This window comes from Ramularia collo-cygni (genome assembly GCF_900074925.1).
Source record: "Ramularia collo-cygni strain URUG2 genome assembly, contig: RCC_scaffold06, whole genome shotgun sequence".
NCBI classification, from domain to species: domain Eukaryota; kingdom Fungi; phylum Ascomycota; class Dothideomycetes; order Mycosphaerellales; family Mycosphaerellaceae; genus Ramularia; species Ramularia collo-cygni.
In genome coordinates this window covers 493,432-516,595 of record NW_019716260.1, presented here as the reverse complement: position 1 = coordinate 516,595, position 23,164 = coordinate 493,432, and the positions used below count along the sequence as shown (strand labels likewise).

At 52.8% G+C, this 23,164-nt stretch overlaps 11 protein-coding genes; 1 reads left to right on the top strand and 10 right to left on the bottom strand.

Annotated features, from left to right (window-relative positions):
- Window positions 1-278: 278 nt before the first annotated feature.
- Window positions 279-1,497, bottom strand: RCC_04560 (related to export control protein CHS7; the record flags this gene model as incomplete). XM_023769838.1 has 5 exons in its annotated part: window positions 279-326; window positions 456-625; window positions 681-1,108; window positions 1,172-1,259; window positions 1,320-1,497. The coding sequence occupies 5 exons, from the start codon at window positions 1,495-1,497 to the stop codon at window positions 279-281; spliced, it is 912 nt and encodes a 303-aa protein (XP_023625606.1).
- A 1,889-nt stretch (window positions 1,498-3,386) lies between these two features.
- Window positions 3,387-4,032, top strand: RCC_04559 (probable RPS18A-ribosomal protein S18.e.c4; the record flags this gene model as incomplete). XM_023769837.1 has 3 exons in its annotated part: window positions 3,387-3,449; window positions 3,560-3,666; window positions 3,735-4,032. The coding sequence occupies 3 exons, from the start codon at window positions 3,387-3,389 to the stop codon at window positions 4,030-4,032; spliced, it is 468 nt and encodes a 155-aa protein (XP_023625605.1).
- Window positions 4,033-4,352: 320 nt separating this feature from the next.
- Window positions 4,353-6,446, bottom strand: RCC_04558 (related to cleft lip and palate transmembrane protein 1 (CLPTM1); the record flags this gene model as incomplete). XM_023769836.1 has 3 exons in its annotated part: window positions 4,353-4,544; window positions 4,602-4,743; window positions 4,795-6,446. The coding sequence occupies 3 exons, from the start codon at window positions 6,444-6,446 to the stop codon at window positions 4,353-4,355; spliced, it is 1,986 nt and encodes a 661-aa protein (XP_023625604.1).
- A 301-nt stretch (window positions 6,447-6,747) lies between these two features.
- Window positions 6,748-9,449, bottom strand: RCC_04557 (probable Protein SEY1; the record flags this gene model as incomplete). XM_023769835.1 has 2 exons in its annotated part: window positions 6,748-7,034; window positions 7,091-9,449. The coding sequence occupies 2 exons, from the start codon at window positions 9,447-9,449 to the stop codon at window positions 6,748-6,750; spliced, it is 2,646 nt and encodes an 881-aa protein (XP_023625603.1).
- A 780-nt stretch (window positions 9,450-10,229) lies between these two features.
- On the bottom strand, window positions 10,230-10,973 carry RCC_04556 (uncharacterized protein; the record flags this gene model as incomplete). XM_023769834.1 has 2 exons in its annotated part: window positions 10,230-10,760; window positions 10,821-10,973. 2 exons carry the CDS (start codon window positions 10,971-10,973, stop codon window positions 10,230-10,232), a joined length of 684 nt encoding a protein of 227 aa, XP_023625602.1.
- A 251-nt stretch (window positions 10,974-11,224) lies between these two features.
- RCC_04555 (uncharacterized protein) lies at window positions 11,225-11,551 on the bottom strand (the record flags this gene model as incomplete). Its single annotated transcript, XM_023769833.1, has 1 exon — window positions 11,225-11,551. One exon carries the CDS (start codon window positions 11,549-11,551, stop codon window positions 11,225-11,227), a length of 327 nt encoding a protein of 108 aa, XP_023625601.1.
- Window positions 11,552-12,244: 693 nt separating this feature from the next.
- RCC_04554 (uncharacterized protein) lies at window positions 12,245-12,646 on the bottom strand (the record flags this gene model as incomplete). The annotated part of the gene is made up of 1 exon (XM_023769832.1): window positions 12,245-12,646. One exon carries the CDS (start codon window positions 12,644-12,646, stop codon window positions 12,245-12,247), a length of 402 nt encoding a protein of 133 aa, XP_023625600.1.
- Window positions 12,647-13,144: 498 nt separating this feature from the next.
- On the bottom strand, window positions 13,145-14,481 carry RCC_04553 (uncharacterized protein; the record flags this gene model as incomplete). XM_023769831.1 has 2 exons in its annotated part: window positions 13,145-13,277; window positions 13,325-14,481. The coding sequence occupies 2 exons, from the start codon at window positions 14,479-14,481 to the stop codon at window positions 13,145-13,147; spliced, it is 1,290 nt and encodes a 429-aa protein (XP_023625599.1).
- A 565-nt stretch (window positions 14,482-15,046) lies between these two features.
- RCC_04552 (probable coproporphyrinogen oxidase precursor) lies at window positions 15,047-16,407 on the bottom strand (the record flags this gene model as incomplete). XM_023769830.1 has 2 exons in its annotated part: window positions 15,047-16,114; window positions 16,177-16,407. The coding sequence occupies 2 exons, from the start codon at window positions 16,405-16,407 to the stop codon at window positions 15,047-15,049; spliced, it is 1,299 nt and encodes a 432-aa protein (XP_023625598.1).
- A 411-nt stretch (window positions 16,408-16,818) lies between these two features.
- RCC_04551 (probable dolichyl-phosphate-mannose--protein mannosyltransferase 2) lies at window positions 16,819-19,177 on the bottom strand (the record flags this gene model as incomplete). XM_023769829.1 has 3 exons in its annotated part: window positions 16,819-17,462; window positions 17,513-18,956; window positions 19,049-19,177. The coding sequence occupies 3 exons, from the start codon at window positions 19,175-19,177 to the stop codon at window positions 16,819-16,821; spliced, it is 2,217 nt and encodes a 738-aa protein (XP_023625597.1).
- A 1,080-nt stretch (window positions 19,178-20,257) lies between these two features.
- On the bottom strand, window positions 20,258-21,475 carry RCC_04550 (uncharacterized protein; the record flags this gene model as incomplete). The annotated part of the gene is made up of 1 exon (XM_023769828.1): window positions 20,258-21,475. The coding sequence occupies one exon, from the start codon at window positions 21,473-21,475 to the stop codon at window positions 20,258-20,260; it is 1,218 nt and encodes a 405-aa protein (XP_023625596.1).
- Between the last annotated feature and the right edge of the window lie 1,689 nt (window positions 21,476-23,164).

Sequence of the window (23,164 nt, the reverse complement as noted above, 5' to 3'; positions counted from 1 at the left end):
AATTCTGAGAAGCCACGGCAAGCTCCGTAGGCAATCGCTTTCGACGCAGATTCAGTGTTTGCTCCAATGGAGACATTGGATGAATGTCATTACAAATGCTAAAGGTATCTCGGTCCCGCTGTGGACAAACAAACATTACTCATGAGAAGAGGCCCTGGTGACGGCCCTCTTGCTTTTCCTGCGCCGTCTGCCTTACGACAGCAGTGCTGTCAATATRGCATACAGCCAATCTATTCAAATGATCGCATTCACCCCTATGCATTGCACTGAGAGATGGCCTACGTGTACGTGCTGCCTGTCGATGGTGGCATGGGCCAGTCGTCCTCCTGTTGAGATGGTCAGCACATGCAAATGCATCATCACGCTGTGCTACATGTGAAATCGCGACGTTCTCACTTGGCAAAGCGAGTGGACGCCAGACAGCCAGATTGTGCGTCTGTAGAAGAGGTGCTTACCGTTATGCTAGACCAGAAGAACCAAATTGTGATAACCGCCAGTAATGTGAAAAGAGTCTCGAACAGGCCGCCGTTGATCGCGCCATTCGTGCCATTGCAGATGTGAACACTGATCACGTATTGGAAGATTTGGCCGATTGCGAAAAGCACCGCGGCGCCAACGAGGAAGTCTGCGAGATAGACTGTCAGTACGGCTATTCAGCATCGGGGTCAAGAAGCACATACACATTGGTCGAACCTCCCCGAGAACCTTCAGCACCAATACACTCTCCAGGATGAAGTACACCACCAAGAAGACAAGAGGTACTAGCTGATACAACGTGTATAGTGCGTACGCTTGGTTCGGTGCCGGGAGCGTGTCATCAAAGTAGCCTGTCCAGCTGAATGCAGTATCAAGTGCGATGTATCCTGTGCCAACGAAGAGCGCGGCAGCGGAGCCAAAGATCAGGGCAATTGAGAGAGGCGTGCCGTCGTCAATGAGTTGATATCCGACTGCGCCATTCATCATCAGGATCCAGAGAGTAGCGACCACTGCGGCTATATGAACTGCGGAAAAGACCCTCCGTACAGCACCGTTGAGTGGGAAGCCGCCGACTGTGAATATCTCGCAGATCTCGATTATTATGTAGCCGATGAGGAAGATTTGCATTTCTCTGGAGTCGTGGTGTCAGGGAAGATTCACGTCAGGCAGAGCATTCCACCTCGAGTTCACTCACCTTCTGCCCACAGCAGCCTTTTTCCGTTCCGACTTCCATAGCAGGAAGAACGACGCCAAAATCGCAATGCCTGCGATCAGTATTGACCCTATGCCATAGTTAGATCATGCCCGTTACTAGATACCCGGAGCATCCCTCCCAAACGTACCTAGATTTGCAAGATGTCGGTCTCCTCCCAGCGATATGCCCTCAAGTTCGCAGCCGTCAAAGTACGGTGCAGATCCACCTCTTGCACGCGCCTGCTCAAATAGGTTGCATACAGGAATTGTCGCATACCCACTACCACTATCCCGACAGAAGTCGTCCCATTTTCCGTATCGGCTCATGATTGTGTCCCGAGTATCCCGAGTCGTTGGCGGCGATTGACCCGCTTGGTACGTGTCGAGGCTACGCGCTGTCCGTGGAGGTGTGAGTCGTGTAGAGCGAGTGTGGTTGATATTAATTATTCGCGTTGGTGTAGATGCAAAGGAAGGGCGCGCAACATTCGAAAAAGTCGCCCAGTCAACGTCGAATGCCAATTGACTAACGTGATCCTCGAGATGTGGGTGCACGAAGCAGGTTTCGCAGCTTTCTGGGAGCTCGTTGCCCTGGGAATTAAGGTTTGGTGGAAACCGTAGATCCAATCTCACGGCTGCTGCCACCGAAAAGTATGTTCAACGCACTAGGATTGGTTGGTGAGCGTCAAATTATGCTCCCACAGCTTCAAAGTGCAAACGTTATGTCGGCGTCTGTGGGTGGTTTGCGCATCTCCCCGAAGAAGAGATGTATCATCAGGGTCAGGCTTATGGGACCGACCGTTCGTGATTGCCGCCGGAATCGTCAAACACGACTTGGCAAGGGCGCATCTGTCCATCCAACCAGAGGGCGCTGTGGTGCAAGGTTGGGGCTGTGTTACCAGCAGAGGCGTAATTACTCTGCTTTGGTGAAGCGAGGGCGACGATACACGTAAACGTCTGCGACTGTCAACTGACAAAGGCTTGGTACTTGCAACATGGGCATACCCTGCGGCTTTCTATTTCTGGCAGTCAAACATTGGGCGAGGGTCCGGGGAGCACCTGAGAGAGAGATGTACGCCATGCGCATTGGAGCTTCGCACATTTGGGCTGTTTCACCCAAGTAGAGGGTCCCCAACCGAGACCAACACGACTGTGGAGATGAAATTGAACGAATCTCGTAGATGATAAAGATGACGGAATTCTTCATCTTGCTCCGCCAAAGCTAGGAGTGAGGATGACACGGGCATGCGGCGAGGCACCACTGTTCTGATCTGGAGAATCAGTCAGGACAGCTGTATGATGGGCCTTGCGGACGCGAACCGCGAATCGAATTTCCGCGTGGGATACAGTAGCAGTGCCAGGCACGCAACATACTTGTAGCCACATTGGGCGACCGGAAGGGGGATCGAGCTTTCACGAGCCTCTCCGCAGCGTAGGTCGTTGTAAAGCACAAGGATACTTCCACCAAGGGGTGCGCCGGTCAGAGTGACATCAGAAATTTTGAGACGAGCACATAGCTGATACGATGGAAATTGATGCGCTSAAACATGAAGAGACGATGTGATTCATATGTTCAACCCTGAATGAAGCCCCTTCGGGATGCAGAGCACCGGCTCATGTGTTGCCAGAGTCGACCAGAAATTGAAATCGGCCCTGAAAGATACGAAAGTCTTTTTCTCGGTGTTGATKATGAATATGCAGAGACTTTAGAAAATGGAGAAGTAAATCAAGGGCGTTTACTGGAAGAGGCCCTAAGTCTGTGAATGCGCTACTCCTTCGTTGCCGCAGGGTACAAGCGGCAGATACAAAGCACATGAAGCGCTGTCAGGACTCGTCGCTGCTCCGGAGCTACAAGTCCTGAGGACGAGGCAATCATTTTCGATCCAAAGCAAGATGAGAAAGAAAGGTTGCCAAGCCTAGGGAATTGTGCAGGCTTGTGGACCTTGCCATTTGCGCCTCAAGTGCTGAATGATGATGCTGATGACATTGTTGAGCAGTTTTCGTTCAGTCCCATCTCGACATGAGAGACCTCGTGGTTGCGGTTCGCAATTGGTGTTGTTGTCAATGTCTTCCTTCTCCAACTTTGCAGCTTGGAGAAGTCGGGAGGACGGCACTTCCCGGCGCTAGTCGCACGCTCCAAAATTGAGGATTTGCTACCTCCAGTTGAACTTCATCAGGTTCAGCCGACCGCACGACATTCCCCTCAAGCAACCGCAAAGATGTCTCTCGTCTCCGGCGAGAAATCGAACTTTCAGTTCATCTTGCGTCTTCTCAACACCAACGTGCGTATCCTCCGCAAACCGATTCCGCGCGCGCCACGAGGAGGAGAAATGGGCGGCAACGGATGGAAGTCAGGCAACACGGGACCCGTCACTGACAGTACATCCCACAGGTCGATGGCAAAGAGAAGGTGATGTACGCCCTCACCAAGATCAAGGGTGTTGGTCGCCGATACAGCAACTTGGTGTGCAAGAAGGCCGATGTCGACCTCAACAAGCGGTACATTTCCACCCACCATCATCCGGAGCGAGAAAGCGAAGGCAACCCATACTAACATCATCCCGCAGCGCCGGTGAGCTCACCTCGGAAGAACTCGAGCGTATCGTCACCATCGTCCAGAACCCAACCCAGTACAAGATCCCCGCCTGGTTCCTCAACAGACAGCGCGACATTGTGGACGGCAAGGACTACCAGGTCTTGGCCAACGGTGTGGACAGCAAGCTTCGTGAGGACTTGGAGCGACTGAAGAAGATCCGCGCCCACAGAGGTCTGCGTCACTACTGGGGCCTGCGTGTCCGTGGACAGCACAGCAAGACCACTGGCCGTCGGGGCAGAACCGTCGGTGTCAGCAAGAAGAAGGGTTGATTGTGTTGCGTTCGAGACAAGCTTCTATGGTGCTACGATGGTGGGAACGGACGGCGTCTACATCCGGCAGAGGGCTTATGCGTACTGTCATGCATGGGTTTTGCTACAGCGGGCCGCGTAAAATTGCGGCGGCGCAGAGATAGCTCAGTCAGAATCCAATCGTCAAGTTCACAAAAGCCCATCGCTGAGCATTGCGTTCGAGGTGTTGATTATCATGCAGGACGAGGGATGCTAGGAACTGCTCATATGTACACAGGACATCTTGCCCTTGGGTCTATGCATACATCGTAAATGTTACAAAGCCGCCGCTGCGAATAGTCTTATGCCTTGCGCTTTCTGGCGCTCGCCTTCTCCTTTGCGCTGCTCACAGCTCCCTCGGCCTTGCTGTCAAGGTCTGCCTTGAGTTTGCCGTCACTATCAGTGATTTTCCCGCCTGCAGGTGCTGAAAGTGGCTTCGCAGCCTTCTTGCTCTCAACCTCTTCTTCGTCACCACCTTGACCGAATTCATTGACCTGTAGCCAAATTAGCACATTGTATGGACATTGGTCGTTGCACGGATTGCAACTTACCCGAGTGTGGTCAACCTTGTAAGCCCATGCTTGGTACAGGTAGAAGAAGAAGATAACATCGTCACGGAGAGTCGCAAGACGATGAAGAAGCGGCATCTTGATGGTGAAAGCAAAGAGATCGTCGATGAAGGTGTTGAGGAACCTAGACGTCTGTCAGCAAATCTCAATGGTGATGTGGCAAGGCAACACTGACTTGTACATCATAGCCCTAGCAGGCATGTGGGCAACCGATTTGAGACGGTAGTTGATGTACAGACTTGGTATCATCATCAGGAAACCATAGGCGTACACGCTGCCCACCAGCGTTGCGATGATGAAGCTGTACCAGCTCTTGTGGKTATCGTAGACCAGCGAGTAGGCGGCGTAAGCAAGCAGAAGCGGAACAGCGATGATACCCATGTACTTGAAGGCAATCTTGTCGTACTCCTCAGTCTTCTCCTCAGTCTCGCTGAGCTTGTGCTTGTCCTCGAACACCACACTGTAAGGCAGGCCGAGCTTGTGGGCGTAGCTATCAGGAGCGGGCTGCCTAACACGTACGTTGACCGTCTTGGTGATCTTCCAAGCCTCGATCGCGATTCCCATGCCTTGTCCGAAGAGAATCATCCAGCTGGTAGACTCATTGTTATCCATGAGGTACAAGAAGATGATGAGCTGCATCACCACATTCGACAGGATCGTTCGTACAGAAACTCCAACATTGTCCTTCTTCTTGCGGAAGTGGGAGACATCAGACTTGAAGGCAAGCAGCTCGAAGATCATGTGCAGCACGCTAGCGAAGACCGTTGTTCCAAGGAGCCATGGGTTGGTGTCGAGCAGAGTCTCCTTGATCATTTCCATCTCAGACCCGTCACCACCTCCTGGCGTAGTCTCGCCGCGAGCAGACTTCCGTGCAGTTTCTTTCATTCCCTCGTCCATGCTGGCCATGACACCGAATTGCCAATTGCGAAGTGTGCCAATGTTGACGTTGATTGGCAGATGGTCCACAGGGTGGGTAGTGTTCAGCTCAGTCATATGGGATCTCAACTGCCAGAAGGTGTTCAAGTACAGCACGGGGTAGTACCAGGAGTTCTTGCCAGTCTCGTCGCGGCGGCCCGTCTGCTCCAAGGTGTAGAACTGCCTCATTGCTGGATGAAGAGTTGGCCATTGAACAGTGCCGGTGTCTGGGATGAACGATAACGTGAAGTTCGGGTGGTAGTAAGATGCGATCGTAGCCGTGTCCTCTACTTCCGGCTCTTCAACCTCTTCGGTGTCGTCCGCGCCTCCCAGAAGACTCCTCGTTTTGCGTACTTTCTTCTTTCCGAGATATTGGGTCAACGGTCTGATCATACGGTACGCCTTCGAAGGATCGTACGAGGGAGCAGCAGGGTCGAGCTCTGCACCAGTCATACCGACAAAGATGTGTGCCCATAATGTTCCGTTCTTCTGTACACTCGGGGGAACCTTGAAGCTCTTTTGCACCTCTCGGTGATCATTCTTTGCTCTGTCCAACGAGAAGTCCGTCTCACGAACTATCAGGTTCTCATACGGCATGGCTTTGAACCCCGGCATAATGACGCTGGGCGAAATGTACATGCTGATGTCAACAGAGGTGTTGCTCGGCCAGAGCGGGAAGAGTCCTTGAGGAATCGCACTGTATTCTCCTACTTCTACCGATTGTACTCCTGGAGCAGCGGCCATATCTGGGGTTGGTGCTGGCGTCTTAGCACCGCCCATAAACTGGCGCATCGCGAATTGAATGGCGATGAAGAAGGCGACATTCTTGCCGATGCTCCACGCCTTTGCGGTCCAATCATCTGGTGCCTGCGCGGCGACGGCATCGCCGGTGGGAGGAGCCTGATCAGGCATATTGAAGGGGTGGGGACGTTGTTCAGGCAATGGTCATGATGGTGAGGTCGAAAGGTCTCCTCAACTTTCAAAGATTCATGGAGCTCGCGAGATTTATCTCCGATAAGCCACGTGGGTGATCAGTTCGGCGACAACAAATCTGTGCACAATCATCACATGCTGGAAACATACATAAAGTATGGTGATAGAAATGTATAATCGAATGTATTCTATGCAAAAATCTCGTCTTGTTCCACCCCGATGAGTTACTTGTTGGTTTCCCCAATCGCTATGCAAATGCAGCAGTAACAGTGCCAGCAGATCAGATTTCATCAATATCTTCCTCCTCGGAGACCTTCGCCTTCCTCGTGCCATTGCTATGCAATGAGTCCATGGGAATTCCAGCCCTCTCGCTCATTCCAATAGCCTGGCGCCCAGTCTCGCTGGACTCCAAGAAGTCTCGAAGTTTTTCTCGGAAGATCTCCACGCCCTGTTGGCTTGCGGCCGTAGACATGCGTATCATGGGTCCCCAAAGATTCAAAGTGTATGTGACGTAGGCGCCGACGCCAACTAGGATGAGGAATATGAAGTAGACCGGGTTTCGAAGCACTGTTAAACTTTGTTAGCAAGATGAAGCAGATCTGTGTCCAGATTGCGAGGCATACCAGCAACGATTTCGTTCCAGCCCAAAGCGAGGAGGAGACCGTAGAAATAGAGTGGTATTTGGGTCATGCCACCAATGGCGCTTCTTTTGGCTTCGACGTAAACGCCATCGGCAGTCTTCTTAAATCTGGTCGTTAGATCTTGCTGTTTTGCATCGCTGAGTACGGTCATCTCCTCCTCCAGGGTCTTGCCTTCATCTTCATCAATGCCCCCAATCGGCTGCAAGTCCTCCTCATCAGCGCCGGTCACTGTGCTGGGCGGTTCGCCGATCCATGCATCCAATGGGGGTGTCGAAGACGTACGCGACAGGCGGAACTTGKCAAGCAAAGGAATCAGAGTCAGCGTGCTTTCACGGGCACGAGTGTACAGTCCCTCAATGTCGTCGGTGGGCCGCCAGATGCGAGGCACACCTTCTTGGTCATATCGGAACTTGTCCTCGAAGTTCTCGCGGAGCTTGAGGAGGAGGTTACCTTCCATAAGTTCTTCGTCGATCTTGTCACGCAACGCTCCCCAGGACTTCCTGCGCAGACGCCAGAGCCCGACTTCAACCTCATCAGGGCTGGCATCGAAACTACGAGCGCGGTCTGTGAAACGTGTTTCTGCGTGTGAGACTGTGTCTGTGAAGACATTCCATATGCGATCCCAGAGGTCATGCTCGGCCGGCTTTTGACCTTCAGCGGGTGCGCCAGAACCAGCGCGGCCAGATCCGAGCGTGTTGAATTCGACGCCAACGCTCTCGCTGAGCTTGCTCCGGACCCATCTCTCGCTTCTGGTTGCTAGACGTCTCATCTCATCCTGTCGCAGACGAGAACTGACGGTGTCCAGCTCCTTGCGATATAACGCAAGCTGCTGCTTGTAGTCACTCCAAGGCGTACCCTCGATGAGCGATGCCTTGGCCTCGGCCTCGTACTTTTGCAGCGCACTTTGCTTCTCGGTCTGCACAATCTTGTGGAAATCGTAGTTTGCGCCCTTCTTCTGGCCAGCTTTCACAGCGGTCGTGACTGCCTCGGAAAATTCGTGAACTCCGCTCTTGTGCGCAGCGCTCATTTGATTTTGGAAGAGCATCTTGAGTCTGCCGTCAACCTTTTCCTCCAGTTCTGCCTGCTTTCGCTTGTAGACACCTTTGTGGTATCTACTGGCCTCAACCTCAAACCCACTGAGCACAGTCTTCCTTGAGACGAGCATCTTCTCGCCAAGTCCAGAAAGCACCGTTGGCTTGCCAGCTGCAATCGCACCGGTTTGAAATTCTTCCAATGGCAGAATCACTTGGTCGAAGATGATGAGTACCTCCTTCATGATCTCGTCGCATCGGAATTGCGCAAGTAGTTCCTGCTGGGTTGGCAAGTCTAGATCCTTGTTGCTGTCGATCTGCTCCCATACACCCTGCGCGTACATCGGGAACCCATCGGCGGGAATGCGTCGGTGATACTCGGGGAGCAGGATGGGTTCGGTAGACTCGTCAACCAAGCCAGCTTTCTTCGGATCTTTGAATCCTTCCCGGAAACGACTCCCCAATCGATTGACTTCCGTTTCGAACTGCTGTGGCTGGAGGATCTTGTGTGKCAGTGCTACGAAGGCAAAATCGAAGTAGTCGTCGATCGAGCTCTTCTCCAAACCAGGTGGCTTTGACAACGAAGACCATATCCTTGACAAGTCCTGGATCAGGGTCTGCTTGAGGTTGACAAGGGGTGTGTTCCCGATATGGTCTCGAATGACGAAGAACAGCAGACTGCGTGGAACACTCTTCGAGTCCTTCAAGAAGAGCTGGAGATTGACCTCAAAGACCGTCTTCAACAGTCCCATGTTCGCTCCTTGGTACAGACCAACCTGATGCTCCCAGATGTTCACAATCAGAACCTCACTAGTTGCCAGTGCAAATAGTGCACTCTTGCGCTCAAAGTCCTGGTCTTCTCCTCGCTCGCGTCCATCTGTACCCTCCACATCCATGACCAGGATGTTATCGGCCATGGCCACACCCTGCGCGTCTGCGTGCTCTCGCTTGTTCTTGGACATCCATATTCCTTTTGTTGTTTGCCGTCGCTCCTGCTCACTCATAACCCCGAACTGCGTGCCGAATAAATAGTTCAAAAGCGTGCTCTTTCCGGTACTCTGGCTACCAAACACGGAGATGATGTGATAGTTGAAGCCTGATCGAATGATGCTCTCGAGCTGTAGGTACTGCGGCAGATGAGGATTGAAGTTCTTGTCCTCATCAATGACCTGAACGCCATGCTCGAAATCCTTTGGCGATGGAGTTTCCCCCACCGTCGCAAAGTGGCCGTTCATGAGTGCTGGTGCGGTCGCTTGTCGATTACCAGCGCCAGGGCGGGAGGATGATGGGGTGGGCGAGAGGTTGGCCATCTTCAATTCTTGTGCTACGCTACGACGTAGCTAACGCCCAGTTTCCTGTTCGTGAACTATCACGTGGGCTAATTGACCTTATGCTCTGCAACGTTCCGTCATGGCGTTTCTGGCGTGGTGCTTGCACTGTACAAGTGGACGTAACTCCGGGGGTGACGTGAGAAGCGAGTGCGACACGGTTTGATTGGTCTGTGCGGAGTCGACTTCATCCACTGCGGCAAGGACACCTTTCGTTCCATCACCGGCGACTTCCCCGTTGTCAGATGAAGAATTCAGGGGTCGCGGTCCAGTCATGCGTCTGGGACATCCAGGTATGGATGGAATGCTTTGCTCCAGCTTCCCYCGGACGGGCACGACAGCGGGAGTCCCTATGCAGGCAGCGCAAATGCGCAGAAGATACGTTTCGAAGTCACGCCTGTGTACACACAGGTGTAGGATTTGCATGAAGGCGATAATAATGCTGAGCCGAAGGCCGATGAAAACGAAGGGTTGCTTCACTGCCTACCTACTTGTGAATCGACAGCACGACCAAGACAAAATCACACAACGGAGACCTGACTCTCCATGAGACTGCTAGTTTTGATATTGCAGCTACCTGTTCATGACCTTGGTCCTCGGTTCACTACGTGCAGAGTCGATAAGCCCCACTGTCTCCAGTCCTCGCCGGTGAGTTGTTCTCGTAGGTCCTTCAAGGTCATTTCTCCCCTCGCAAGTCTCAGTTGGGATACAACCAATCCAGTTGCAAAAGAGACTGCTGCTTGAAACTTCTCAATCTCAATCTCAGCGCCAGCTCCCAACACCATTCCTGCTTTGATTGACTTTCCGGCCGGTCTCCCGTACAGGATCCCACTGATCTGGATGAATCCTCGTGCAGGCCAGGTCGATGCACGTGAGACCATCCCAGCACTCCCGGTACTCACAACCATAGCCTCGAGCGCGACACACGTCACACTCGACCTTGGCATCGCAGAGGCCGTTGACTTGGAAGCAGCCAGTGCAGACTGGACGTCTGCTCGATAGTGCAGAGTCGGTACGCTGGCGTTTAGCATCGGCAGGGACCATGTCGCGTTGGTGCTGTGCTGGAGGCGTCAGGCGTGGATTGCGTGCCATAGTCGAGGTACTTGATGAGCTGATTGAGAGGCGTTCTTCTTCCTTGATGTGAGGGCCGCTGGTTCTATCAACAGGCGTGTTACCACGACGCGGAGCGCGTGAAAACTGCGCAGGGCGACGCTGCACGCTGCTGGGTGTGCCAATGTCGCGGGTGGAGAGTCGATATTTGAGCTCTTCATTCTCCCGACGAAGACGCGCGATCTGGTTTCGATTAGCGAGTCGCCGTGGTTGATGCTAAAGCGTCTGGACTTCGATGGATACCTCATTCTCCGCAGCGGTGCGCTCGTTGTAAGCTGCGACAGGTAGTCTGGCGATGACGGCCTGGATCTCGGCGGCTCTTCTGCCTTCACAATAGTGCGCCAGTCCGAGTAGCTTCATGGTCAAGCCATTGGTTTCGAACTCTGATTCTTGCATGACCGCGACGGATGTTGGGTGAAGTTGTGGTGCTTGCAGGCAGCCCGAGAGCGTGGAAGATACCTTACTAGAGCAACCACCCGCCCCACAGCAACGGGCATCTTAATTTACAAAGACGTCTTCAATTACTTTCTTCGAGCCCTGGGAGGTAAGATGATGACTTATGGTTACTTAAACAATAGCGGCGCATTAAAATCAATCGATTCGTCTGCTTCAGAAATGCTATTCATCTATCCCATTCCCTGATCCACTCATCTTCGCTCGTGCCATTGTGAAGCGATAGGCCTCAAAAAGCTGCGTTTACAGGCTTCATGGCCATCGTCTTCGGTCTTCAAAGATGCATTCTCCGTGTTCAGAGTTTCAATCTCCGCCTTCAGAGATTCATTCTCGGTCTTCAGAGCGCCATCCTCAGTTTTCAAAGCACCCTTCTCAGTCTTCAGATCATTCTTCTCCAACACCATGTCGACGACCCTCTGTCCAAACTGGCCGTTGGCCTTCTTCAGAGACTCGTTCTCCGCGACAAGGCGTGCGTTTGCGTACTGAAATCCGTCAACCACGGCGTTTTGATTGGGTTCCATGATCGGTTTGTTGAGCGAAGGAAGGATGCTTGAATGAGGGAGCCAGCCGTTTTGAGCTGTGGTTTGCTTGTCCTTGGTTGGGTATGATAGACCGGGCCATGCGAGGACTTTCTACGAAACACCACGCGAGCATTCCAGCCCCGGTTACGCACTGTTGACTACCGTGGACGTGGCAAGCTTCTCATTATCTACTGCATGTCGAGAAGCAAGCTCTTTTGTAGCGACGGGTCGCAGTCACTCAATTTGGCTTAACAGCTCTGCCGTAAGCTTCACGAGAGATCCCGGGAGTAGATGAAGTACGATTTCGAGGTACGGCCGCATCTCGTCGTGTCTGTGCCGTGGAGGACGATCAACCCATAATTAAGCGGTCGGGGCTGTCCCCCGTGCACGTTTCCAGCGATAGATCCAGGCTTTGGATATGCTTGCTCTCGAAACTGATCCAGTCTTTGTAACAGTTTCCTGCAGGCTCAAAAGTGCCTTGCTAATTAAATGGCAGCAAAAGAAATGAGGAGGTACCTCGCGATTGTCGGTTCCATCCCGGCTCAATGTGAGCGACACTAAGTCCTGTCTGCAGAACATTTATTGTTTTCCGCTTCCCGTGTAGATCGTGCGAGACGAAACATTCCCTTCGTCGAGCTTCCGTGATTCGGGAGAGGTTTCGCTACCTCGATTCGTACTTGGCGAGGATCATATCTAGTTCGACAATGTCTGCTGGTGGAGGCACATCATCCATTTCCCATCTTCAAGTCTCCACACACTAGAGCACAGCGCATCAAAGAGCGTTTCGCGATCATCTTCCTTTCCTGTCGAAACTCGTGTAGCAATGGYCCGGTATGAGATGACTGCTCCTTCGGGCCCGACGGGAGTGACATTGACCTTTGACAACTCAAATGTCTTCCAGGGAACAAAGGCCTTGGAGTGCAGAATGTCCTGGACGGATGGTTCAGTTTCTGCAGTGATCTTCATTCCCATGGGAAACATGAAGATGGCGTCCTTGGTCAGGAATGGCAACAAATCAGTTCCCTGCCGTTTGAGCGCCTGCCATGTTCGCTCTTCCAGGTCGAAGATTTGGTTGTAGAGAGACGAGGATGCCATAACTGCGGGAGTTGAGAGTCTGGGTTACAAGATGGGGGGATGTGTTGTTTTATGTATTTCGTATCACAATGAAGCGGGGTGACGTTGAAGAGCAGGGGACATCTTGGATTTTGACCTTCCTTCCTGAAAGTGGGACGGTTTCAAAAATTAGCGCGGTTAGCTTGAACCTAGATACCAGGTGAGGCAGGCGGTGAATCACAAACCCTGCTGTTCATTGTGCGAATCCGTAGTGCACATACTTGTTTCTCGTCGCTTCGGACGTTGGATGGGACGGTCATGTCGATCGAGTGCGTGGGACCAGATGGCGTCTCGGCTTCTCCCCGAGTTCAAACCCTTTGAAATGCGATCGCTGTACTATTCAATATGACGCGAAATCGAAACATGAATAACGTCTCTGACGACAACCGAGTTGAAACAAGCCACGGTCATCAGATAAGGTCACAGATCTTTGACTCAATGTCACATAAAAGATTGCACCTTACATCACCTACGCGTTCCTCAGAGCTTGGCCTTGTTCGGTCCCATGAACCCGAATAGATATCCTGCCACCTTCCGCATCTGGATTTCCTCTGAACCTTCCGTGATCCTGTATCGACGGTGGTGCCTCCAGATATGCTCGAATGGGTAGTGTCTGTCAAGGTTAGTATGTTTTTGGGCACTTGAAGTCGGTGGACTCACCGGCTATATCCCCAACCCCCGAATGTCTGGATAGCCTGATCGGCAGCTTGTGTGCATAGCCTATTCGCCCAGTAATTGCACATGCTGACCTTGTCGCTAACCTTCTGCTCGACTTCACGATGAGGCATGGTGTCCATGTCCACAGCCGTCTTTCGAATCAACAGCCTGAGCATCTCACACTGGGTGGCAAGTTCTACTAGAGGGAATTGAATCGCCTGGTTCGAGGACAATGGCTTCCCGAAAGGCTGTCTCTTGCGGGCATATGCTACGGATTGTTGGACACAGTACACAGCAGCACCGAGGGAAGATGCTGCCTGCCTGATTCTGTTCTCGTGTACAAAGGCCTGTGCCACTTGAAGGCCCTCGCCCTCGGGACCTATAATGGAAGACGCGGGAACCTTGACATTTGTCAGAGAGATTGTCGCATGATCCGTGGGCATGTTGAGCGTCCACTCGTAAGATTCAACTTCGAGGCCGGGAGTGTGTCGTGGCACATTGAAGCAAGAAATGCCCTTCGCGTCACCGTTCTTGCCGCTCGTACGGGCGAAGATGAAGCAGTTTGTTGCCTTGTGTATCCCCGTCTGCCACATCTTTCCTCCGTTGATGATGTAGCTCCCATCTGCTTGCTTTTCTCCCCGGGTGTCCATGTGGGTGGCATCGCTGCCGTGTCCTGGTTCCGTCAAGCCAAAGGTGATCCGTACCTCGCCCCGTAATCTCCCTTCGATCAGCTCCTTCTTTTGCTGTTCGTTGCCAAAGTGCTGTACCATAATCACGTCCGGGAAGTTGCCACAGACAGAGTGTTCGTTCTGCAGGTCATTGAACAGACCCAACCCCTTTGCTGCGAGATGCTCTCGAATCACGGCCATCCATAGGTTGCTACCACGGCCAGTCTCCTCATTCTGGCCTCCATATTTCTTGGGCAAGCTGAAGCGGTAGAAGCCAGCCTTGTCTGCTCGTCGCGTCGCCTCCTTCAGGAGCTGTTCCCATTCCTCGCGAGGAAGGCCGCCCCGATCCCAGTCTGTACGAGCATGCTCTCGGCGGTGATCGAAGAAGCGCTGGTTGTCGTTCTCATTCTGTAATGGAGTGATCTCGCGTTCTATGAAGTCGTCCAACTTCGCGRGGTAGTCTTTCAATTCTTGGGGTACTTCGAAGTTCATTTTTTAAGGGCCGACTTGGAAGTGAGAGAAGAATGAAAGAAGTATCTTACGTCTACGAGAGGCCTGTGTAATGTAGTACACCCATGCCTGTCTTTGCTATTGACCTCGGGTGATGTTGATATTGATGAGGAGCATCTCGCATCTCGGTTCAGAGATCGCGGGGAAGTCTATTTCTGGTATGGGACTAGCGCCTTGTCTCGATGAACTCCATCTGGGCTCTCCTCAAGAGAATCTATTTCATTTATCCATCAAATTGATGATTGAYAGAGTCAATGTTGATGTCTGGTAGCTTGCGACACGATGCGGTAGGAACGGGAAAGTACTGGGATCCGTCGCATTCGATGATCAATGCTCCACGGAACGATGGTCAATTTCCGTGCATTCAACACAGCAGGTTGCACTGTTTCCGCGAACGAGGCATGCAAGGCCTCAGACAGATTTTCCATAGTTCCCGGTATTCAACTCTAGATCAAGACTCCAGTCACGGTACTGTCGAATAGACAACCGGCCTCCTCAAAATTCATACATTCACTTGTCAAATCCTACAAACCACACCCACCTTCCTCTAAACCCACTCTACAGGGTTCTTCAAAACATTCACCAATCGGTCCTCCCGACTCCCCTTCTCAGGCTCATGCTGATATTGCCACCTCGCCGTCAGTGGCAAACTCATCAAGATACTCTCAATTCTCGCCCCGGGCGTATTCAACCCAAATGCCGTCCCTCGATCATGCACAAGATTAAACTCCACATATCTCCCTCGTCGTAATTGCTGCCACTGCTTCTCCCTCTCCGTATATGGCATGTCTTTCCGTTTTTGAATGATGGGAATGTAGCTGGGTAGGAAAGCTCCGAGACAACTCTGGCAGAAAGCAAAGAGACTCTCCTGATCCTTCTCCGTTTCATCTAAATCGTCGAAGAAGATTCCTCCCACACCGCGTGATTCGCCACGGTGTTTGACGTAAAAGTACTCGTCGCACCATTTTTTGAAGCGGGAGTAGTAGGTCTTATCGTGTGCGTCACAGGCTTCCTTGATGCCGCGGTGGAAATGTATCACGTCCTCGTCGAAGAGATATGAAGGTGTCAGATCCGTTCCACCACCAAACCACCATGCATTTGTGGATCCATCCTTKTTCGCCGTCTCAAAGTATCGATAGTTGAGATGTACCGTCGGAGCCATGGGGTTGATCGGATGCAACACCAGACTCAATCCCGCGGCGAAGAATTCCAGACTCTCAACATCGGGGTCCAAGGCTTTGTGGTTCACACGCATCTTGGAAATGGCTTGTCTTGGGAGAGTTCCGTAGACAACACTGATATTCACCCCAGCCTTCTCGAACACGTTTCCATCCTGCAGAACGCAAGATATTCCACCGCCACCACTGGGTCTTGTCCACTCATCCTTTTGAAACTTCTGCCCGTCCAATGCTTCTATTGCTCCTACAATCTCCTTTTGCTTTTCTTTGATGTATTGCTCCATTCGTAGACGCATGGGAGAGCTGACATCGACGCCGGATTCCCGCTTGATGAGGTTGTCGCGCTCAGCTATTGAGGGAGAGTCGAGCTGTTGTCCCGAGCGAGGAGGTGGTGAGTCCGGAGCCTCTGATGATGGAACCTCCTTGTCGCCCGTGGCCTGTTGTACCCCATCAGCTGCCATTCACGGCCATTGTCGTGGTTGCCATTGAAAATGCTCACCATGTTGTAAATCAACGTGCCAATGAAGACGATCCCCACGGCGATTCTCGTTTTGGGATACCATATCTCCGTCTTTTGCAGTGATCCGGGTGGAAGTGGCGGTCGGGAGGAATAGTGTCGCCGCGGAAGACGAGCTCGGTGTTGCAAGGCACTGCGGAAGGCGGGRGAGCGTGGTGACCTGGTACACGACTGCAACGCTGCCTCTAGCAGAGGTGGTCGGAATGTATTCATCTTAGCTTCAACGCTGTGGCAACAGCATGAGATCCAGGTTGGGGGGTTCGGAAGCTACAATCGAGATGATGTTGCGGTCATTAAGTGCATTTTACCATGACCCAGCTCGCCCAGACATTGGGAGAGCTAGCTGGAATCATCATCGCCGAGGTCCTACCCGCAGCTTACATAGGCATACCGGGCTTACTGATATCAACAAGAGAAACTCCTATTCAGTCATCCCGGCAAAATAAATAACGTGCAAGGAGACAAGTCTGTAGCATAGTGAACTGTCTAGATGATACACAGCTATTGTTCGTTTCATTCCGCTGGCTCCTGAACGCCACCGCAATGCCACGTCTTTTCTCGACCCTCTCCATCATCATCCATTCCCATTCTGGTTGTGTGAAGGAAATGTCATACTCTGCTTCACTAATCCACCATCCTCCAAGCATCCATCCACTTCAGATGCTTCCACTGCTGGTTGTTGCCCTCCATTCCAAAGCAGAATGCTCGGAACAGCCAGAACAAGCCGATAATCACAACGTACAATGTCGTGAAGATGCCCGTCTGCACACCCTTGTGCAAGTTTCTCGTGTACCAATCCACGATGAAACCGCTCGTCAAGATGGCGAAATAAAGCGCGGGGTAGTAGTGATGCACATATGTCACTCGTGCCATGGCGATGAACGGCATGTAGTGCAAGAACCATCCAATCAAGGGGTACAATCCCGCGTAGTGAAACTGGTCGATTTGTGCCCAAGTGAGCTCATCATACCCACGCTGCCAGCGAATGGCGTACCAGCCAATCATGCCGAGGAGGAAGGCGACGGAAAAGGTCGAACCCCAGTAAACCGCGGGGTTTCCAAGAAGGAAGTACTTGACAATGTTGTCGTCCCATCCGCACATGCGAAGGCCGACGTTGAGCAGTGGCCATTGCCATGGCTTGGACGCGAGGTCGTCTTGCTTGTCTGGGTCTGGAACGAGTGCGTTGTTGGAAGTCATCATGGCCACGTTGAGGTGAACAAAGTCACGGAGGAATGGAGATTTATATGCGCCCGGAGCGCTTGGTGGAACTGGAAAATGTCAGTATTATTCAACAGGGGTGACATTTGGATCGACTCACGTCTCTCGTTCGTGTGCGACTCGACGTTCCAGTGGGTGTAAACGTCTCGAGGCCGGTTAGCCTTCACACAGGTAGTCTCGATCTGCTTGAAACCCCATTGTGGCAAGTTGACGTTGCCAGCGCGGAGGTAGCAGCCAAGATCAACGTGCTTCAAACGGAATGCCGTAGTCAAAGTACGGAGCTTGGAGTAGTCGTTGGATGCTGCATCATTGACGACCTCGACCTGCCAGTGGTCCTTGGTATCGCCAACTGTAGTGTTGCCATAACAAGACACTTCCCAGTCAGACTTGGTGACAGGAGCAGCGACTTGGTGAGAGTGGAGGTTGCGACCGGTCTGGGCGTGAATTAAACGAATGACATCGCCGTTTCCGACGTATTTGAGATCAGCGGCAGGGTCGAACTCCCCGTCGTGTCTGTTGGGGTAGAAGAACCAATCGTTGTTGGCATCCTTGTGGTGGTAGCAAGTGATTTGCTGCTGCTGGGAGCCTTCGGGATATGTCTGAACGTGGGAATGGAGGAGTCCGCCACCGTATCCCATGTTCTTAAGTGTTGCACGGGACCCCATGGCGATCTCCAACGGACTGTCCTTGCCGACTTCGGTTCCACGGAGGTTGGCCTGGAAGAGCGATGACATCTGCGCATCGCCAGGGCCGCTATTCTCGAGGATGAGGAAGTGCATCCAAAAGGAAAACATGTAGACGATGAGTGGGATGACGATAAGCCCAACGACACGGAAGCTGACATGTGCTGCGAGTTCGGTCTTGGGCATCTTGAGGTCGCCAAACTTGTTCCACAGGTCCTCAATGGTGTACAGACCAACCAATGCAGTGCCGAACATTCCCACCCACTTGACACTGCATACGCAACCAATGGAAAGTCCAGTCATGAAGAGCCACAGGCCCCACTCTGGAGAGAACGGGTCATGGCGCTGATTGTGAAACTTGGCCCAGCAGAAAACGGTGGTAAAAGTGAAGAAGAGAAGCATGCTGTCCAGCAGGATGAAGCGGCTGATGGTAGTGTAGCTGTTCTCGAAGAGCACCATCATCGTAACAAGCCACACGGTGGGCTTCTTGAAGTGCAGCTCCTTTGCGGTGAAGTAGGCCAGCGGAATGCACAAAGCACCAAAGGCAGCATTGAAAACGCGCATGAAGGTGTAGTCGAGCTCTTCGGGGTACGTCTCTCCGCTCTTGAATTCAAAGGAGCCATTGTATCCCGCGAGGTATCCGGAGAGGCCGACCAGCATCTTTCCGAGCGGTGGGTGAACATCGAAGTAGAACTCGCGCTTGAGGTAGTGGGATCCGAATTTGCCGAAGTGCGCCTCGTCCCAGGTGACAATTGGGGAAAGGCCAATCTTCCACATGCGCGTGAAGAAGGCAAGCGCGGTGAAGATGATGGGTGCGATGAGGAATTCATAATCGTCGAGGATCTGGAGGAAAGATGAAGACTGTGGTTGGATCGCCGTCAGCATCCGTCTATAATCAACTTTGTGACAGGTGTACGATGTCCATCTTCAGCCGCGTCCAGAATGCCACGCACCTTTTGCTTCGTCTTCTCTGCGAGCTGCTCGCCAGCCTCTCGTCCCGCTTGCAGACCTTGCTGCACATTCCGCTTCCGTAAATCGCCCTGGGTATCCGCGCCCGTCGTCGTCGCGTTGGAAGCGGCCATGATGAGTGGTCGTGAAGGTTGTCTGGGATCTCAGCCTGGTCCCTGGCCTCGTCCAAAAGTCAATTAATCAAAAGTCTATCTAAAAGGTGTGGGGAGAAGAAGATGATGGAAGCCGAAGAAGCATAGACACGTCCAAAGTCGGAAGGAGTGAATACGCTGCTGCCCCTAAGAAAAGGAAGCGTTCTGCAGCACGAGAATTAATGAGCAGTAAGGTATCTCGGCCACCTAGAGCGGGTGCGTACTCCAGCTCTATTTCCAGCTGGAAGAAGAGCGCGCCTTGCCGTTTTGGTACATTTTTCAGGGACGAGGACACGTTGGAGTTGGCGATCCGCAGCGACGCGAGGAGGACCGTGCCACCGCAAACGATCCGACGTCTTCCTTACATGTGAAGGCATGTATTGTTGTATAACTTGCACGATGGAGTTTTCATGTTGGCAAATATATCACATCTTGCAGGCGGATCTTCATGTGCCTGTCCATCGACACATCCTCTCGTTGCACGTACCTACATGTAACTGCAGGTGCTTGGGCACTCGACGGAGCTTTCACATGCTACGAACCAGAGTCAGGGCTCCAGGGATTGCGACGAATTCCAATGGGCACGTTCCACACGCTCAAAAGTCAGGATTTGGTGGAAGCGAGTGGCTACAGACTACCTACACCTCACACAACATGCAACATACAGCAAGTGGAAGAGTATGTGAAAGTCAACAAGTATTCATTGATGCAAACATGCATTCATCTGTCTGTGAGAGGGGGTATCTAAAACCAATGCGCCAGTGCTTATCCCAATTATCAAGCATGCAGTCCAGTCCTTCCGCACAAGCCTCATCAAAATCATATMCATGWCATACATGCCTGTGCCATGATGATGATATGCATCGTTCATGTCGTAATGATCAGTCGCTAAATCCAGCCCAACTCCAAAATCAAATATGCAAAGTGGCGCGCATGCTAAGTGATCGTTCTTGATGCGTTGGATGGCGTGCCGGTGACTCCGAGGCCAAGGGTCGTTGTCGAAATATCGTAATCAAAAAAAGAAAGAAGAGACATCACGATGAGTGAATAGATGAGTCACGCTCACATCCACTTCTCAAACCAGACGGGATCGAACCAGCCTGCTCCCTCAAATGCTGACCAAAGACGGCTCGCCTTGTTGACGTCAACACTCGTAGAGTTTTGTGCCGATGTCTTGTTGAAGACCGGAGTGTTGGTCTGCAGAGACCGGAGCTTCGCGGCGAAGATTCGTCGTTTATTGAGRAGGTATTCGTTGCAGTGAAGCCGTAGCTTGGAAGCAATCTTCAGCTCTTGTGGGTGAAGATGTGCTCTGTCGGGATCGTTGTCAAGGTTCAACGCACTGGCATTGTTCCAGACGACGGACAGCTCGACCCCATCGTTGTCGAGAGTGGAAATGGGTGGGCTAAAGTCCTCGAGCTCGGCCCATTGGGCAGGGACTTTGCCGTCTAGCTTCTTGGTGGGTGCCGCTCGTGTGCGTTTGGAAGCTGCAGACATTGCACCGCCTGTTGCGTCCGGGGTCGTTGTTCTTCTGATATTTCGTCTGGCGGGTGTGCGTTCCCTCTTGACAGAGACTGGCCGAACTTGCTCAACAATAACGGGAGACTTGGGTGCAACAACTCCTCGGGACGATGTGGGTCGGACGGCTTTGGGCTTGGGAGCAGTGCGAGTGGTTGGTCTGTGCTTCTCCACTCGGTGACTACCAAGCGAGCGAAGAACCGTCTTGTCATAAGAGTCCCGGTCTACGCCTTGTGGTGCTTTCGGGGCGGGCAATGTCCGTCGTGCTCTGTGGTCTTCCATTTGTGCGAGCATGAATTGGTAGTATTCATTGCCGTAGTGATTGTATAGTTGTACCGCTCCGACGGGATTCACAAACCGCTTTGGAGCCGGACTCTGCTCAGTAGGACGGGATGTCTGTACGTCGTTGGCAATCGGGCTGGTGTGGGCAGAAGGGGGGGTTGCAATCGACAATGCCCTCTCCGTTGGCGGTGTCTGCTGACGACCAGCCCATATGTTCTGTCCGTTCTCGTTGAAGAGAGGGGGAAGAGTTGTATCGTTCTGACTGCCGCTGTCTGGGTAAAGTTGCTGGTCGTAGTCTTTCTGGAATCGATGGTCGAACTGCGGTGATGCTGGCGGCGATGGCACGGATGCCTGTGCTTGTTGTGAGATTGGGACGGTCTGCGAAAAACTGTCCAACAGYGGAGACTCAGGCGTCAAGAGGTGGGCCTGGTTGATGTGTGGCTGGTRTAGTTTGCTTTTCTCTTGCTTTGTTGCTGCCTCCATGATCGTCTCGTCGGCTTGTAGTTGAGTTGGTAGTCTGATATGCAATGCGTCCGTCAATGTAGCCGGCCGGCGAGAGTGTTGTTGCAGGTGGCGAGGAAATGCTCTCAAGTAATCCAAGTATGCCGTCGCACGCGTACGTGGCGAAGCCTGTTGTTCAGCCGGGGTGGATTGTTGTATGCCTAAAGTAGTGGGGGCGTGAACGCAAGCAAAGCCGACTAAGTCCGCGCTGTGACGAGGTATGTATTGGCAAAAAGTGGTCTAGAGAGGAGTGGCAGAGAGCGAGTCATATAATATAGGTGCAAGAAAGTGGCGGATGACCGTGGAATCCGGAGGATCTTGAGGACAAGTCGGCGGCTGAGACCACGGTACCTGCTCGCATAAAGAATGAATGTTACGGGAGCGAGACATGCAGCCTTTTGGACAGGCGGCAGCTGCTCGATGATTCAGATTCCTGATTACCTCACCTCCATCCATCAATCATCACACTCACATCAATCAATGATCATCCGGGCGCGGCAAACAGGGCAGCCAGAAAGAGCGGCCAGGCATCGGTCGCAGTGCGCATGACCAGGGCGAGCGAGCGGGCGGGCGAACGAGACGAGACGCGACGAGACGGGGTGTGTGCTGGTGCTGCTCGTAGTCGCCCGCCCGAAGCGCGTGCACAGCTCTCTAGCTGCACACCATTACCATTGGCCTGCGCCATTGCAGCAGCTGTTCGGAATCCGGCGGCCATTGGATGGGATGCGATGTGGTTTGTGAGAGGAGCGTGACTCACGCGATGTTGTCCACCGACGACGATTACCTACTTTAGCCACCAGCGCGCGGGCATTAGCGCCGATCGGAGACCCTGGTGCCCGTCGCCAATTACACTTTCCCGTCCCATTTTCCCCAATGTACAAGACTGCTACCTTATCCCCGACGCCGCGAGCTGCATTGTATTATGAATCCAACACCTGCAGATTGTCGTCCACGCGATTCTGGAAGGACGGTGATCAATCTGAATTGCTGGGCGTCAGCCAGCAGCACACATCTCCACTCACGCAAATGCCCTTCCTGGAGTGGTGCCGCGTTGCAAATCAGCAATCCTGCGCCACCCAAGACAACAAGCTGCCAGCTCCTCCACCATTGGACCCACGCCCGTCCAGCTTCCAGCCGGTGAGCGGTGCTCATCGCCCATTCGGGCCAGCATTGGACAAAGGAGACCTAAGCCCGCGCTAACCGAAGTTCCACCTCTGAGACGACGAGGACAATAGTGTGGGCGTTGGTTGATGCGAGCTCCGTATCTTGCTCGCCTCATCGTCGCCAGCGGCCAGCCGTGGGCGGTCTGACGGAGCCGAACATCTCGCGGCGGCTACCTGACCTGCCATCCCCCACACTTGGGGACGTCGCATTGGCATTGACATTGGCTGTGGCATGTGCGTGACCACATCATCCACTTTCATCATCCGGTGATCGGTGTGTGGTGGCCCCGGCCGTCTCCGATATTTGCATGTGATTGATGTCTTAGGTTCGAGCGCAAAGAGCGGTCGAGCTACTGCGAGCGCACGAGGTGTGCATCGTGATGCGTTTCATGCTACCAGTCGATCATTCCATCCCATCCATTCGCATGATTCCATCCCACGCATTGCGATAGAGTTTCTTATCGTTATCGCCCCCCTCTAGGCGCCCGAGCCCGAGCACACTACACAG